At 59.7% G+C, this 10,137-nt stretch overlaps 1 protein-coding gene across 1 annotated transcript; it reads left to right on the plus strand.

Annotated features, from left to right (window-relative positions):
- Window positions 1-454: 454 nt before the first annotated feature.
- Window positions 455-9,819, plus strand: TBX2 (T-box transcription factor 2). Its single transcript, XM_047833589.1, has 7 exons — window positions 455-1,144; window positions 2,255-2,522; window positions 3,489-3,635; window positions 4,847-4,923; window positions 5,024-5,187; window positions 5,646-6,283; window positions 8,414-9,819. The coding sequence occupies exons 1-7, from the start codon at window positions 750-752 to the stop codon at window positions 8,864-8,866; spliced, it is 2,142 nt and encodes a 713-aa protein (XP_047689545.1). The 5' UTR covers window positions 455-749; the 3' UTR covers window positions 8,867-9,819.
- The last annotated feature ends 318 nt before the right edge of the window (window positions 9,820-10,137 follow it).

The following is a 10,137-nucleotide window of genomic DNA, read 5'->3' on the forward strand; positions in this document are numbered from 1 at the left end:
GAGCGGCTGAGCCGCCGGGCGAGGGAGAAGGAGGGCGCCCCCTCTCCTCACGGGGCCATGTCAATGCTTTGCACTTGGAGCCGGCGTGCGGCTGGGGGGTCCTTCCCCAGGGCCTTGGGACCCGGTCGCCCCCCGCCTCAGGCCCTTTCGGCGGGTCGGGTCGGCCCGCCGCTCTTTCCCGTCCGGGCGCAGGCAGCCGCGGGCGCGGGCGGTGGGGTGGGGGCCGGGGCAGGGGGAGGGGTCTCGGGGCCCGCTTGCCCGTCATTGGTTAATATTTTATTCTGTTGACATGTTTTCTTACTGCTGAGGCTTCCGACACCTTCTCCCCGGCCCCCCCTCCCGGCCGGAGCTTGGCTAGAGCTGTCAAAACCCCGCCCCCGGAGACCCACAATTGGTCCAAAAAGCGTAAAATCAGCAATCAAGGGGGGCCTGGCTCGTTAGCGCAGGGGATCCGAGCAGGGCAGGACATGTGAGATAGTCACAGTTTTCCAGAGATCACGACAAGATCTAACCAGTCGCGCGTGGTCCCCGGCGCCGGAGCGGGCCAGCCCAGCCTAGCGCAGAGCCCCCGCCACCCCCGCGCCCAGAGCCCCGCGCCCCTCGCCGTGCCTCGGACGGAGAGCCGGGAGGAGCCGCCGCTGCGCTTGCCACCCGGGTCGCCCTTCCTCCGCGCGCGCCGCCGCCCGGGCCGGGGGTCCGAGCCGCGCGCCCCCGGCCCCGGCCCCTGGGCGCCTGGGCCGGATGTCCCGATGAGAGAGCCGGCGCTGGCGGCCAGCGCCATGGCTTACCACCCGTTCCACGCGCCACGGCCGGCCGACTTCCCCATGTCCGCCTTCCTGGCGGCGGCGCAGCCCTCCTTCTTCCCGGCGCTCGCACTGCCGCCCGGCGCGCTGGCCAAGCCGCTGCCCGACCCGGGCCTGGCGGGGGCGGCGGCCGCGGCGGCCGCGGCGGCGGCGGCGGCCGAGGCGGGGCTGCACGTCTCGGCACTCGGCCCGCACCCGCCCGCCGCGCATCTGCGCTCGCTTAAGAGCCTGGAGCCCGAGGACGAGGTGGAGGACGACCCCAAGGTGACGCTGGAGGCCAAGGAGCTGTGGGACCAGTTCCACAAGCTGGGCACCGAGATGGTCATCACCAAGTCTGGGAGGTAGGGCGGCCGGCTGGCCGGCGGGCAAGCAGGCGGGCGGGCGGGCTGGGGGACCCGACAGCACAGACCAGCGCCGAGCCTGCCGCTCGAGGTTCCGGGCTCTGGCCCCGGCGCCACGCTTAGCTCCCACGGGCAACCAAGTTGACTTTTCTCATTTGGCACCGAGAGAAATTTTAAAAACTAAAACATGAAAATCTCCCGAATAAAGTAAAACGAAAACATGCTGTTAAAGAACAGTCCTAACCATTCTGAGTCCCAAAGCTGAGGAGGTCCTGCGGCTCTGCCCGGGCGGGTCTCAGACATTTCCGCCGGTAACTCAGCCTCGCCGCCTCGTTCTCCTGCCTCCCGGTCTGACTCGGAGCTCCAGGGAGATGTAGCATCTCCCGGACTGTCCTCTGACCCTGAAGCCCATAATGAAACCTGTACCATGCTAGGCCTGGCTGGCCAGCCGATTCCAGCCGGCCGTCCCTTTCCGGCAGTAAGCCCCAAGCGGCCCTGTCGAAGCCTGACCCAGGCTGGGAGCCTTGTCCTGGCCCAAGGAGCAAAAAGCTCCCTACTCACACACCACTCCAGGCCTTAACGCCTGAAGAAAATCACAGCCCCCAGCCCCTCCACCCTTTGACTCAGCCGCCGGGAATCCAGGCCTCAGGTTCACCCTCTTCCCCCGAAACTTAAGGTTCTTGTTGGGCTGCAACCCAGTTATCCAAGCAAACATCTTCTGGTTTTATTTTTGGGAGTTTCAGTCCCAGTGGGCATATCTCCTGAATGAATTTTGGGAAGATTCAAAAGAAGCAGGTGTATTTCTAGGGGGCCTGGATTTCTTTCCTGGACATCCGCTTTCATCTCAGATGAGGGAGAAAGAGAGTCACCAGATCTGAGGATAAAGCCGATGGGAAACCATATAATAAGAGGGAGTTTGACAAGCGGAAATGGGATCCCCCAGGAATAATAACCACAGGTGGGGTCTCTCAGGCAGTAATATGGGGGCAGAGCCCAGACAACCGGGAAACACAGATGGGGAAGCTCCTGGCAGTGGTGTGTGCTTGGGGAGTGAGGTCCTCCGACATAAAACCGGGTCCCATGGAGTCTTGCCCTTTCCCTTCCTCGCAGGCGGATGTTTCCTCCCTTCAAGGTGCGAGTCAGCGGCCTGGACAAAAAGGCGAAATATATCCTGCTGATGGACATTGTGGCCGCTGATGATTGCCGGTATAAATTCCATAACTCGCGCTGGATGGTGGCGGGCAAGGCCGACCCAGAGATGCCCAAACGCATGTACATCCACCCAGACAGCCCGGCCACGGGAGAGCAGTGGATGGCCAAGCCTGTGGCTTTCCATAAGCTGAAACTGACCAACAACATCTCCGACAAGCATGGCTTCGTGAGTGCTGGGCGGGTGCGGGGATGGGGGTCGGAGCCTGAGTGTCCTACACTGCAGGGGGTGGGGGCGGGAGAGCAGGCGGCGGGATTCCCCAGAGAGGAGCGCTGGCCGAACTCTCAAAGTGCCCTGCTTGGGTCACCGCCCTGTGGCCTATGCTGGCTGAGTCTGGGCCCAGAGGGCTCCCCTTTGCAAGCCTGGGTTGTGGGGTGGAAAGCCCCAGGCTGCTCACAATCTTGGCTGGGGTCAAGCCTTCCAAAGCTCTTCCTAGAGCCCAGCCGGAGGCAGGTGCGACTCAGTTGTGTGGCCTCTGGTGTTTTTAAGTGCTGAGCTTGGAAGTCCTGCCCCCAACCTCAGCTTGTCCTCACCCTTCCCCATGACCTGTGTCCCCATTTCCCTTCCCACCCCTTCCCCAGACTAGGAGATTTAAAAGTTAAACCAGCCCCTTTAACAGCCTAAGTCTCCATTCCCTCCTCCCATAGGCAAACGCCCTACCAGGAGGAGGGAGTTTGGGGGGTTCTCTCCATTTCTGCCTGAGGCAGGGCCCCAGCGAATGGGAAGGGGGGGTTGATGGGGCAAAAGGGATTGTCCATTCAGAAGTAGGGTGCTTGTTGAGCCTCCAAAGATCCAAAGCTTCTCTCTGTAGAGTTACTAGGGGCTTAGCAATGAGCCCAGGAAGAGAGGTTAAGAGTGGAGTTTTATGGGGGTTTTGTTTTGTTTCATTTCTATTTTCAACTGGGGTAATTTTTTTAAGTAGAGAGAGAAACTGTGATAAAGAAAGCTGAGAGAAAAATAAAAAGAAATATAGGAAAGAAAAAAGGCAGAGAAGACAGGAGAAAATAGCGAAGGAGGGGGTGTAGAAGGCAGACGAAGAGAGAGAGAGCATTGGAAAGAGGTCGGGTCCCCAGAGAGTAGAAATGCTCCGGCCAAAAGCTGGGGGCTATCGGCTGACCCGCACCCTCCCCACAGACCATTCTGAACTCCATGCACAAGTACCAACCGCGCTTCCACATTGTGAGAGCCAACGACATCCTGAAGCTGCCCTACAGCACCTTCCGCACCTACGTGTTCCCTGAGACCGACTTCATCGCGGTCACTGCCTACCAGAACGATAAGGTGCGCTTGGGGGGGGGGGGGCGATGGGCCCAGCCCCTGCACCGATGCCCCCTTACACCTGCAGACTCCACCCCTTCACTCATATCTGCCCGTAGACCCCAGCACCCATCTCTCGATCTCACAGCTCACTCCAGAGCAGCAAGTCTCATCTGTAACCGCAGCACCCACTGAAATCCTCCAGGCTCCCCCCCACCACCACCAAGTCCGTGACACGTATACACAGGCTCCCCCTCGGGGCGCTAACAGCTGGGCACTCCAAGGGGTGGGGATATTTACTTAGCAATTAGCCGAGACTCCCAGCCCGTGCTGACATTTTTACATTTTATTCGTTTATTTCTTGGCATTGGAATGGGAATTTAAATGAAGAGAGGGAGCCTGAGGCACCCTGCCCTGGCTCTCCTGACTCTCTGGAAACCAGCAATAGGAACCTGGGGCCCAGTTTTCACTCTCTCGGGGGAGCCAGAGGGCGGGACAGGTGACACAGCTTCCCAAAGTATCCCCACTCTGGGTCGGTCCAGGCTGTGAACCCCTTGGGAGGTGCTTAGAGAATTTTTCTGCTTGCTGCCTTTCTATCCCCCTTTTCTAGAGGTGCAGAGCTCACTCCCTCTGGGCCTGTGCCCATATACCACTCTCGGGAGAGTGTCCAAGTGTCCTGCCGGTCGTTCTTTTTGTCTTTGTGAAATGGCGTGTATGCGGGTATGTGGGCAACATTTCGGGAGACTCAGATACGTGTGGAGGAGTGTGAATTCGTTCTGTTCTCTGGGCACTTGCTTATTTGGTCTGTGTGTACTTGCGTGTGCGCGGGCCCGTGAGTGTGATTTGTCTCTGTGGTGTGGACTCGCAGTGTGTTTTGCTGTCTCCGTGCGCGCCTGCTCCGATGCCCGGTTTGTTAAACTTGAGTGACCGAGTGCGTCTGTGTGCATGCTTGGGCAGATTTCGACTCTTTGCACACACCTTTGGGCTTGTGTGTGCAAGATAAGGGAATATGCTTCGAATAAAGTGGAAGAGGAGAGACCCTGTGGCTTCCCGCGAGGCCCGCCCGCTGGTCTCAACTCGTCTTCCAGCTCGGAGAGTCGTATCCTAGGCGGGCGGGTATCAAGTGGACTTTCGCGGGGTTCTCCTCTGGGGCGGCAGCCTCCGACCTCGGGGTGCCTCAGCCCAGGCTGGAGGAGACTCGTCCTGACCTGGCGCCGCCCCCTCGGTCCCTGCAGATCACTCAACTGAAGATCGACAACAACCCGTTTGCCAAGGGCTTCCGGGACACCGGGAACGGCCGGCGGGAGAAAAGGTGAGGGGTGAGCTGGACGGCTGCGCGGTGGGAGACTGAGCCAGCAGAACGCTGGGGGGTGTGAGCTCGTCTCTGACCGGCTCCCTCCGCTCATCCCCAGGAAGCAGCTGACGCTGCCGTCTCTGCGGCTGTACGAGGAGCACTGCAAACCGGAACGCGACGGCGCCGAGTCCGACGCCTCTTCTTGCGACCCTGCCCCCGCGCGGGAACCGCCACCCTCCCCGGGGTCAGCGCCTAGTCCCCTGCGCCTGCATCGGACCAGAGGTGAGAGTTGGGTGGTCGGACCTGGGGTAGAGGAAGGGGAGGTTCTCCTTCCGACCCCAGGCTGGCTCTTTGCTCAGCTTCCGGATAACCACAAAACCTGCGGGAAGCGTCAGCAGTGTGTCTGGGATGGGGCAAAAGACCGAGGCCTTTCCAGTGAGGGCGTCCGGGTATCCAGAAGATCTGGCTGCCCAGCTAGGTTCTTGGCACTGTGTGACTCTAGCAGTGAGTTTCCTTTACATGGCTCAATTTCTCCCGCTGTAAATACGGAGCCTTAGGTTAGGTGACCTGCAGCTGCCCCTTTGCCCGACGAGGATCTGGAAGTTCCTCGAACGTGGCTTCCTCGGGAGCAGGCCTCTCCCAGTCTCTCCGACCCGGTCCAGACACCGGTGGAGGAGGGGAGGCCTCGCGTCTGTCTCTTCCGGGACCCCTGTGACCTCCCGCGTCCATTCTCCCTGCAGCCGAAGACAAGTCGTGCGCCGCGGACAGCGACCCAGAGCCGGAAAGGCTGAGCGAGGAGCGCGCAGGGCCGGCTCTCGGCCGCAGCCCGGCCCTGGACAGCGCCAGCCCCCCTCGCTTGACCGAACCTGAGCGCTCCCGGGAGCGGCGCAGCCCCGAGAGGGGCAAGGAGCCGGCGGAGAGCGGCGGGGACGGTCCGTTTGGCCTGCGGAGCCTAGAGAAGGAGCGCACGGAAGCAAGGCGAAAGGACGAGGGGCGCAAGGAGGCAGGCGAGGGCAAGGAGCCCGGCCTGGCGCCGCTGGTGGTGCAGACGGACAGTGCGTCTCCTCTGGGCGCCGGACACCTGCCGGGCCTGGCTTTCTCCGGCCATCTGCACGGGCAGCAGTTCTTCGGGCCGCTGGGGGCCGGCCAGCCGCTCTTCTTGCACCCGGGACAGTTTGCCATGGGCCCTGGAGCCTTCTCTGCCATGGGCATGGGTCACCTGCTGGCATCGGTGGCGGGCAGCAGCAGCAGTGGGGGGGCTGGCGGCCCAGGGACCGCCACCGGGCTGGACGCAGGCGGGCTGGGTCCCGCGGCCAGCGCCGCAAGCACCGCTGCGCCCTTCCCGTTCCACCTCTCCCAGCACATGCTGGCATCTCAGGTAAGACCTGTGATCTGAAGGGAGAAAGAGCAAGGTGGGCATAGGGCCTGGGGGTGCCATAGGTGCTCTGAGTTTCTAGCGGACAACGACTCTGTCCTGGGGAGACCTGACACTCCACCACACCTAGGTTCGGGGAGACTGAGAGTGTAGGTCTAGGGTCTCGCCAGGGTGCTGTTCTGACTGTGTGTGACTGTGGACAAGTGCCTGACCCTCTTTGGGCCTGTTTCCTTCCCTATAACTCCAGCATAGAGTGGCACCCAGTAGACTCTTCCTCTGACAGACTGAGTCTGCCTCTGGCTTTGTGAAGTCCACTTTCCTGGCCTCAGGACACTTCTCTTGGAAACAAAAACCCTTGGCTCACTGTCAGTCCCTGAAGGGCTAAGATGCCTGGAAAAAGGGAGTAGGAAGATTTGCAATATTTTCTGGACAATTGACTGCCAAAACGACCCACCTCTCAGATGCCTCTGGCCCCTTTCAGGCCCTCCAGAAGTCCTCCTGTTCCTTCCCCCACCTTAGGTCTCCCAACCACACATCTCAGGAAAGAAGGGCTCAGTTCCCCAAGCCCAGGCTGAAATTCTGAGCTCCCAGGGGAGACTTTATGAAACTGGCTAGGAGCAAAATAAGGAGACCCAATGGGGAGAGCGGCCTCTTTGGTTGCTTGGGTGGAATATTCCCTGTGGAAAGATTTGGAATCTCTACATTCATTTTCTTCCCTCTGAGGTTTCTGGCAAATTGAACCTTTGAGATCTTATCTTAAGGGAAGGAAAATAGGAGTTCAGGTCTGAGAAGGCTCCTTTGGTTCAGAAGCAAATATTTTTAAAATGGGGGAAGGGATCCTGAAATGGGTTTTAAATAGAGCTCAGTGTCAGGGATATGTGGAGTGAGCATTTGAAACACTAACATCACATATCTGTGGCTCTGAGATGGCAAGGAAGCTTCTGGAAAATGTAGCTCAGGTCCTGGAGGTTTAATCTGCATCCTTGATTCCATATGTATGTGAATGCCTCCTCCCCAGCATGGGCATCATAAAGGTTGTCGGGAAGTCAGGGCTTCTAGATACAGCCTGGTCAACAGGTGCAAGGCCAGGTTGAGAGTACCCAGCACTCAGGAGGTATCACTTGGTATACTGCTACTGGTTAAGTTCCTATGCCTGAGTAGCCCGCCCTTGGCCATCAGGTAGAGCCAAATTTGGGGAGATTTGAAGCCTCCCTCCTTCCTCTCCCCCTGAGATACCAGGACTAAATGCCCAGTAGGACTTGACCTTCTCAGGAAGGATATTTTCTCATTCCCGACTGGGCTACTTCTTTCCTTCTCCCTGCCTGAGCCAGGCCTGAGGCTCCCTGGAAGCCCAGCACAGCCAGCTCCCTGCCCTCCTCCCCATACCCTCTTACTCTGGAGAGTGAGCCATTATCTCAAAGGTCAGATAATCCAAAAGTCGGGCCTCATAGACTCAGCAGATGTTTGTCAGGGTTTCCTGGCTACTGTGCTCTCCACGGGCAGACTTTGCATTCCTTCCTCAGCTGCCACTGAGGTGCTGCCAGGAGCTCTTTGTAGAATATCCAGGCCAGTTTATAAACGGATTGGCATCTATGCCCTTCTGACCCAGGCAGGAGATCCCTGAGCAGGCAGGCAGGTAGAAGGAGAATGTACGGAGTTCCTCACCTCTCCTGCCCAGGCTTTCTCAGTCCTTTGGGGCACCTGCAGATGGAAGGGTTGGGGAGGACACTCTTTTAAATGAACAGAACCTCCCAAGACAGCCAAAGCTGCCTACTTGCCACCTGGCTCTATGCCTGCCCAGTTTCCTCCCTCTAGGCTTTTGCTCATGCTAATTCAGCCACCTGGCATTTCTTTCCCTCACTCGTACTGTAATGCCTGGCACAGAGCTTGACGGCACCAGACCTTTGCATCATAACCTGAAGTGAGCTCCTCCTGTCTAACTGGGTTTGGCCATAGGCATACTGGCTCTCCTCTACCTGTGCTGCTTGGGGTTACAGTTATGTGAGCTCTGGTATTATATTCCTAAAACAGTAGGGCAAGGATTCCTGGTGGTAGCACCACCCCCAGCACCCAGCTCACCCTTAGAACACCTCAGGCAGGATGCCTAACCCTTGTCTTGTTCTTTTCTTTCAGGGAATCCCAATGCCCACTTTCGGAGGCCTCTTCCCCTACCCCTACACCTACATGGCGGCCGCTGCGGCAGCGGCCTCTGCTTTGCCAGCCACCAGTGCTGCGGCTGCAGCTGCTGCCGCTGCGGGCTCCCTATCCCGGAGCCACTTTCTGGGCAATGCCCGGCCCCGCCTGCGGTTCAGCCCCTACCAGATCCCGGTCACTATCCCGCCTAGCGCTAGTCTTCTCACCACGGGGCTGGCGGCGGAGGGCTCCAAGGCTGCGGGCAGCAACAGCCGGGAGCCCAGCCCGCTACCGGAGCTGGCTCTCCGCAAGGTTGGGGCCCCATCCCGCGGTGCCCTGTCACCCAGCGGCTCGGCCAAAGAGGCGGCCAGTGAACTGCAGAGCATCCAGAGACTGGTGAGTGGGCTGGAGAGCCAGCGAGCCCTCTCCCCCGGCAGGGAGTCGCCCAAGTGAGGGGACTGCCCAGCTGCTCCGCTGCCACGCAGACCTCCCCGGCTGCCTGCCCCTGCTGCTTGGGACGTGTACAGCACAGAATGGGTATTTATTTAAATAAAGGAGCAAAAGCGGGCTGCTGCAGCCGGAATAGAGCCCTGGCCAGCCAGCCGGAGCCTGGGACAATTCCCTAGGCCCCAAGAAGAACCCGGCTGCGGGGAACACAGTCGCTTAGGAGCCACTGGTCACTGTCCAGATCTGCTCCGATGTCAAAGTGGCATTGACCAGGTGTCCCTCCAGGTCCTCCAGCGCTGTGGGGAGGCCTCATTGCCCCGCCCAGTGGTCTCATCGGGAGACAGAAGGTGCAGGAGTCAGGGATGGGAACTTCGGAGGGAACCCCAGAGCCCCTAGCCTTGGGCCTGGACCGCTTGAGAATCTGCAGTAAGGGATGCGGGCTCAGTGAAGACTGAAATCAGTGTAGACTTGAGCTGGGAGGGACCTGTTCTTTTAGTCCTCCCACTTCTTCCCCCGAAAGACAGGCGCTCCTCCCACCCCTCGGTCAGGGGAGGGAGTGGCACTTCTGCCTTGAGTCCCCAGGGGGAGAAAAAAAAAAGATATTTATAAAATAAATGGTAATTTGTGTAAATAAGCTTTAAGGTTCCCAGAATATACAAATTGGTATTAATTTATTCAAAGGTGTACATTGCTGTGTACATAATATTTAGAGATTAATTCATAGCATTTAAATTTTCTTTTCATTTTACATAAGCATCTATATTGTACAGGGCTGGGGGGTCCTCGGCTGCGGGAGAAGCCCCATCCCTGGAGGGGCTCCCACCCCGCCAGCCCCTCGGCCCCTCCGCCCGGGCTTTGCTCGCCCGGCCCGCGGGCTCCACCTCAGGTTTTCACTTTTCGCTACCGAGCGAGACGAAAAGACAAAAACTCGAGAAAACAATAAAACGCTGCAATGCGAAGTGAACGGCGCTGTGCGCTCTGTGGGCCGCGTGGGGTAGGGGCGCAGCAAGCGCGTTAGGAGGGACTGGAGGCGGGGACAAAACGTCGGGCGCCCCCAGCTCGGCGGCAGCTGCACCTCGGGGGCGGCAGCAGGCTGGCTGGGGCAGCGGGCGGAGCTGCGAGGCCGAGCGGCGCCGGCGCGGGCCACCGGCTGGGCCGGGAGGCGCCGAGCCGCTTCGAGTCCCCCGCGCTCCTGGCGCGGGCCGCCTCCCAAGCCAGGGGCCGGGCTCCCTCTGCTGGCCACTTGCCTCCGGCCGTCGCCCCAGCCACTCTGCACC

The sequence above is a fragment of the Prionailurus viverrinus genome, chromosome E1 (genome assembly GCF_022837055.1).
Source record: "Prionailurus viverrinus isolate Anna chromosome E1, UM_Priviv_1.0, whole genome shotgun sequence".
In the NCBI taxonomy this organism is placed as follows: domain Eukaryota; kingdom Metazoa; phylum Chordata; class Mammalia; order Carnivora; family Felidae; genus Prionailurus; species Prionailurus viverrinus.

Coding starts and splice junctions, on each gene's coding strand:
- TBX2 (XM_047833589.1), top strand. CDS start 750: ATGAGAGAGCCGGCGCTGGCGGCCAGCGCCATGGCTTACCACCCGTTC. Junction 1,145..2,254: donor GTCATCACCAAGTCTGGGAG/GTAGGGCGGCCG, acceptor CCTTCCTCGCAG/GCGGATGTTTCCTCCCTTCA. Junction 3,636..4,846: donor CTGCCTACCAGAACGATAAG/GTGCGCTTGGGG, acceptor CGGTCCCTGCAG/ATCACTCAACTGAAGATCGA.